General features: G+C 48.2%; 1 protein-coding gene across 1 annotated transcript in view; it reads right to left on the bottom strand.

The window, feature by feature from the left end:
* The window catches only part of HK2 (hexokinase 2), a 53,082-nt gene extending 50,154 nt beyond the window's left edge, over window positions 1–2,928 (bottom strand). Inside the window, exons 1-2 of the mRNA XM_023529495.1 lie at window positions 2,872–2,928; window positions 1,657–1,819 (exon numbers count right to left, since the gene is read on the bottom strand). Of these exons, the coding sequence (XP_023385263.1) occupies window positions 1,657–1,819; window positions 2,872–2,913 (205 nt within the window). The 5' untranslated portion in view covers window positions 2,914–2,928. The remainder of the gene's footprint in view (window positions 1–1,656; window positions 1,820–2,871) is intronic.
* Between the last annotated feature and the right edge of the window lie 3,692 nt (window positions 2,929–6,620).

Here is a 6,620-nt window from a genome sequence, read left to right on the forward strand (position 1 = left end):
GTGGCTACAAGTCAGAGGAAGTGGCAGGTACAGTGTCAAGCTAGAGGGCATACAAGATGCCCAAGAAGTGAGGGAGGCCCCTCACCTCAGGAGCTCTTTGAAGGGCTGAGATACAATCAGAGAACAATCCTGAACAAGGTCACACCCTTGGTTCCAGGCTTGGTCCCAAGGCTTCGGCAAACACACATTTATTTTAAGAATCATAGGAAGGTACAAAGTCTTAGACAAACCAGGTCCCGCTGGCTCTCAGGCAGGTAAGCCTCAAGGACGTAGATGTGATGGAAATACTGAAGGCACACGGCGCATGAACAAGCCCAGTCCCATGATCGTCCCCAACCCCCATCCCCAGGACTTCTCTGCAGATGCCTCACTGGTAACTGGCTTCTTGGCTCTCTCTCCTCTCTCAGGTTCTCGAGCTCTGTGCTTCTGGACGCTCCACTGCCCTGGCAGCTGCTCCTTGGGCTCTTTCTTCAACCCTTTAGACGTGAGTAGCCGTCTCACACCCCTCACCCCTCACAGCCCCACAAATGCCTCATCTCTAAAATGGACAGTTATTGTGAGAGTTCAATGAAACTGGCTGTGTGAAAGCACTGATACAACTTAGCTCTGTTCTCTTCTCTGAGTATGTTGCCATCCCCAGGCAGCTGGCTCACTCAACATTCCGGCATCATCTTGGTTAGAATCCTGTCTCATCCCTGCCCACCACATCCCACCCAGGCCAAGGTCCCGTGCGATACCAGCCACCTATCGCTGCTCCTCCACTGTGCATATACTGCTGATACCCATTACACCAAGACAGTTCTGCTTGCACCCCTCAAAACCTTACAGTTACTCCCCAATGCTTACTGAAGGAAGACTAAACGTTTTAGGCAGGCATGCGATGCCTTCTGTGATCTAGTCCCAACCCACATAACTCCAGTCTCTACCATGGCTCTTTTATCCAGTTCAAGTCAATCCCTTGCTGGGTGGTTCACCATGAAATACGAATTCTAAATCCAGGTAAAGGGATTAGACACAGCTTGACAGGTTCTTATTGCACAACTTCAGAGCCTTTAATACCTTAATATGCACGTGGCTCTTCACACTCTCCCAAGCTTATCTGAACTTCTAACGCTTTTTTCATGGAGTTCAAAAACAATCTAGGACAACTGGTACGGCACTGATTCTCCATGAGGATTATAGAATGTGACAGTTAGGTGGGCCAGAGGCTGCCATGGCCCACCAGCTGTGACCGTCAGGCACGTCTATCGTTCATCACCATCACTGAGTGCAACCTCATCGGGACAGTAAAATCCTAAACTGAGAAAGGCAGCCTTTCTCAGCACAGGGATGGGAAACAAACGGCTGACAGCAATACCCCAGTCAGGCTGACAAGGATATACTTCTACCTTGACTGCCAAGGCTGTCCGCTTTCCCAGTCTTCCTGTCTATCCCATCTCATAGACTTCCATTAAATTCCTTATGTGCCTAACTTAGCCAGGGGTGGTGTCTGAGGCTTCAAACCGAAGAACCTTCACTGATACACAGTTCTTTGGGTCCCTGAGCAAAGCCACCCAATCTCCCACCAGCAGTGGAGCAACCACTGATACACAGTTCTTTGGGTCCCTGAGCAAAGCCACCATCCCCCACCACCACCCTGCCACACAGTGCAAATACCTGTCCCGTCTGGAGTAGACCTCACGAAGGTGGGCAGCATTTTCACGGAAGCAGTGGGGTGGGTGGTGGCTCCAAGCCCTTTTTCCATCTCCTTGCGGAACCGCTTAGAGATCTCTAGAAGGGTCTCATCAGAAAGACGCATGTGGTAGAGATACTGGTCAACCTGCAAGACGGGGAAAAGAGGAGAGACCTGGAAGTTAAATAAAGTATGGTACGCATCTATGTCAGTCCTTCGAAAGAATAAAATCCGCTATGTACAAAAAGGTTATTATTTAAGATCATTTAACCAGAATCGATTTGACAGACCTTGTCTTTTAAAAGAAACTAAAAATTTTAATTAGAAAAATAGGTTGAATTTTTTTCCTGGAGAAGAGTAGACTAAAGGAAAGTGCTATCAGGGAAGAGGGGCGTTCTTTTCAGAAAGGTTGGATTTTCATGTCTAAAGCAACATCCCTTGAACCGGAGTTCCTTACTGACCCTCATTTCTTGTTCCTCCCCACGCCTCACCAGGCCAGTCAAGCCAACTCTGTCACCCCTCAGTCTAGGTCAAGCAGCCACCACCTCTTGCCTGGACTTACACAATTCCCAATTCCACTCCTACCTCTTCCCATCTATTCTCCACCCAAGCCAGGCTCTGCTATTCCCCTGCTTAAAACTTTTCAGTGGCTTTCCATCACGACCGAACCCCTTAGAAATCCCTACAAGGCCTTGTATGGTCTGGCTTCTCCCCATCTCATTGCATGCCTCTGCAGCCTATGCATACTCCATCTTTGGTTCAGTCCCCAACTCACCCAACTCGCCCTTCCCTGCCTCGGAGCCCATTCCCACGGGCCGCACAGCTCCTTAACCCACTCTTCATCTCCCACTGACCATCTGCCATCCGACTTCTTAGCAATCCTTCAGGCCTCTCTCCACAGAGGCTTTCTCTGATGCTCCCAATAAGACAATCAGGCCGCCCATTATTCTAAGAACTTGGACTTTCCCTTCACAACACCATCCACAATTTGTAAACATATATTTCTTAGTGTCCAAACAGAAGTACCAAGGGCAAGAAAAGCCATGTCTATTTGTTCACCCCTGAATCCCTGGAGCTTAGCACAGTGCCTGACACATAATAGAGGCTCGACATAAATAGTAATGCAGCCTCTCCTGTCCTCAGGGGTGGAGGCAGCTTTCTAGATAATTTCATCGATCTCGTTTCCAATATAAATTTACATGAGCTTTTTCCAGATTTAACACCAGGAGAAGGAGAAGCATCAGAAGTCCTCAGACAGTTTTCTTTCTTGGAAGCACCCATCTGTCCTAGCCATGGATATTCTCAGTTTTCTCTAGGAAGGAAAAAATCAGATAGAAATCCATCCAAGAAGGCACACATGTTTCCACAGTATCCCAGTTCTCAGCAGCAGTGTCCAGGACAGGCGAGGATGCTAGCCATGGAGGGTAGAGCTGGAGAGAATCAGGAACCTTGGGCCAGGCCCCAGCTGTGACCCCAAAGCATGAGGGCAGTGGTCCTCCCAGCCTCATCAGGAAACTGAAGGACAAGAAGCGACCCTAGTCTTCCCAGCCAAAACTCCAGGATTCCCAAGGGCAAAGCCTGGCTGATGACCACCACCACCAACCTCCTGGGGAAACAAAAGTCAGTACCCGCCCCTCTCTAGCCCTCACTCTTGTCCAGCTCTGATAAAGGAGCATAAATTTTTATTAGCTTTCCCAAACAAATGTCCTCTTTAATGTTATAGCCTAATATACTTTCCTGCATTTTGTGGGTCAGGTCTTTTTGCATTTTCTTTTAACTAAACTTGCAGGGTTGGGATTTCCAGAGGAATAGCAAAAGGTGTTTAATCCTTTAAGAAAAAGACAATCCCAGTGTCCTCCTTTGTGTCCCCTTACTCAATCTGCTCTCTTCCAGGCTTATCCTAAGGGCACACCCTTCCCTTTGGGACTATTTTGGCTCCAGTAGAATAATGAGATTGGCTCTCCTTGGATTGTTTCAAATATCCTGATCAGTACTAATCTTTCATCACTCCTCTACAATCCCAAAAGGTGAAAGATCAGAGTCTGGAGTAAAATGCTGAAAGCAGCTGTAAGCAAGGTGAAGGAGAGTCTGAGGAATAGGCCAGCTCCTCTCCACAACTGCCATGTGGTTACAATACAACAAAATCTGCAGACGCAATCCTCACATGGGGTGGGAAAGGGTCAAGTAGGAGCAGAAATGGTAAAGGCCCTCTCCCTCCCCAAAGGGCAGAGGAATCAGGCATGAAATTCTGAGTTTCCAATTTGCAGGAAAGAGGGTTTCCCAGTACTCCCTGTTGTCAGCGTTTACTAAAGAGCTGCCGCAGACTAAGTCCACCTGTCTAAATCAGGAAGAATCCAACCATCCAATATGTTTTCTAATTTTAGGCTCCTGGCACCTCACTCGCCTTGAGCCCACGGTCTACCTCAGCCTCCCAGGCTGTGGGGCACCATCCCCACCCCGAGCTGGATCGCCGATGTGGGTTTCCTTCAACACGAGGGAGCCGGAGTACTCCTGAGGAGGCCTGTCCTTCCTACACTGTTGTTTGAGGGTCCCCAGGAGGTTAAAGGGTACAGCTTTGGACAAGTCTCCTCTCCACTGCAGTGAGAGACAAATGGCTAGTGACCCTGGGGCCCAGGGCAACTTTAATCACTCCAGAGGCTGCTGTTTCAGATCCAGTGACAGCTGGGCTGGTCCAAGAATGCTGCCTCATGGCTGACACATCTTGGTGTGGATGTACAAAGTCCAGGACCACCAGATCGGAGGCCAGCACCAGGCCACATCCGGGAATAGCCCAAGACGTCCTCATGGGCAATAGTAACAGCAGCAAACCCTTACGTGGCACTGACCCTGTTCTCAAGGTTTTACACCCCACCCCTTAGCTCATTTAATTTTCACAGCAGCCCTGTGAAGGAGGTAGTGTTATAATCGCCTTTTACAAGGAGCACGGTAATGTGCCCAAAGTCACACAAAGGCAAAGGGTCAAGTTAGGATTAGAATAGGCAGCTGGCTCACTTGTGTTTGTTCACTCTGCTAGACGAATGCCCTTCTGTTGGACAACAGTGGCATCTAGGCAGGCCTGATGGCACTGAAGGACATTTGAGGTGGCCATGCCCATTAAAAGGCCATCTTCTCTTGCAGTCATCCCGGGACGCACACACGAAGGGTAAAAAGCGGCAGGATGACCAGTCTAGCCCAGCAAATCAAAAGGAAGCAGAGGCAGCAGATGTGTCTCTCGACATTATTGTGGGTTTGACACATGACGAAGTTATAGCGCCCACCTTACTACTTTCCCAAAGAGAAGAGAGGGCTGGAGCCTCACTGCCACCCACCCCCCACTCCACAGCTGGCTCTGAGTCTTGCAAAGGAAGCAGAAGGGTTCCTGCATGGGAGAGCAGAGCCTGCACCACCTTCTTAAGAGGTTTTACCTCTTGGAGTGTGTGGTCACAGTCACGTACACACAAGAGTGAAGGAGGAGTGGCCACAATCTTACAGTGGCCATTCATGGTTTGACTTTGATGTTTAAAGTAAAAGCTGTGACAAGGCTTGCTGGAAATCCAGTTGATACTTTTCATCCTAAACCCTCAAAGACTCTAACAAGTAAAGAATTGGCATTTACTCAAGTCATGTTGTCCCTCACCCAAAAGATTATCATTATCTTTCAGTGTTCAACGACAGATGAAAATGATGATGATTGTTACGGTAGCTAAACGTTCACCAGACACCATCCTATGGCTTTACTGACTTGACCTCCATTGTTCTTTTGTAACAGGTCACATGGTGGTGAGGGGCAGAGCTAGAATTCACACTGAGGTGTATCTGGCTCTAAGACCAGGCCCTTGGGACCAGCACCCTCGCCTGGCCTATGGGCCCTCTTAGTTTGGGCAGGTGCTCTCTGCCCTGTGGCATCTTGGGTGACCCCAGGGCCTTGATTTCCTCTCCACCACATGAGACCAAGAGAAAGGATATGGAAAAGCTGTGAAAAATGCAACAGTAGCACCTTGGCCCAAACTTTCCCTCTTGCACAGTATGATGGTATATCCACCCCAAGTTTATCAGGGATAGTCAGGAAAGGATGGTTAATCCCCTAATGTCACATTTTCCTAAACATACCGTTGGGCCTACCTAGCCTTGGCCGGCACTGCTATGGTGGGGGAAGGGTGGCCAAGGGAGGCAGAAGTCAGAAGCAAGAAGCAGCCTCCATACAAAAACGGTTTTCCTGGAATGGGAAGGAAGTGAATGCACTTTGCAGAATCCTGCCAGCTGTCACCCACAAAGCAGCCAGAGAGGAGGAACGCCAGGCCCAAAGTCAGAGAAGAAAGTCATTTAAGAGATACCAATTGTACACGGAGCAGTAGGACAACGGCTGAAAAATACTTATTCTTAGAAAGGAAAGGCCCTAAGGAGAACGAGTCCAATCCCACTGAACACGAACAGAATTTGGGTTTCCCGAGTTTGTCTTTCTCACCCCAATAAGTCATTAGGCCTAGGTTTGAATGCTTCTACACATGACAGGCTCACTACTTCTCTAAATTGGTTAGCTTCTATTGTTGATCAGCTCTAGCTGCTACAAAGCTTTTCCTCAGTCTAAGATAAATCTACTTTCCTTTAACTTCTGTCTAGTCTCCATTCTGCCACTTGAATAAGAGTTCTCAAACCTGGCTGCACATCAGAACGACAATAGCTTTTAAAAAACATTAAGAATTCCAAGAATCCATTCCAGACTAGTCAAGCTGACACCTTTAGGGCTGTGTGTTCAAACATCTCCTCTCCTTGGGCTGGTATCTATCATGCCAATAATGTGATAATGGTGGGCTGTGTTCTGGTCAACACCTTTTAAGGTCATTTTTACCATGTTTCTGCTTGGGTCTTTGAAAGTTAGAAGTTAAGATATTAGGCAACATGTAAAATAATCCTGTGTTGATCCTGGGTGCTGGGAGTTGGAAAGACT

Source organism: Pteropus vampyrus, unplaced genomic scaffold (assembly GCF_000151845.1).
Source record: "Pteropus vampyrus isolate Shadow unplaced genomic scaffold, Pvam_2.0 Scaffold37, whole genome shotgun sequence".
In the NCBI taxonomy this organism is placed as follows: Eukaryota; Metazoa; Chordata; class Mammalia; order Chiroptera; family Pteropodidae; genus Pteropus; species Pteropus vampyrus.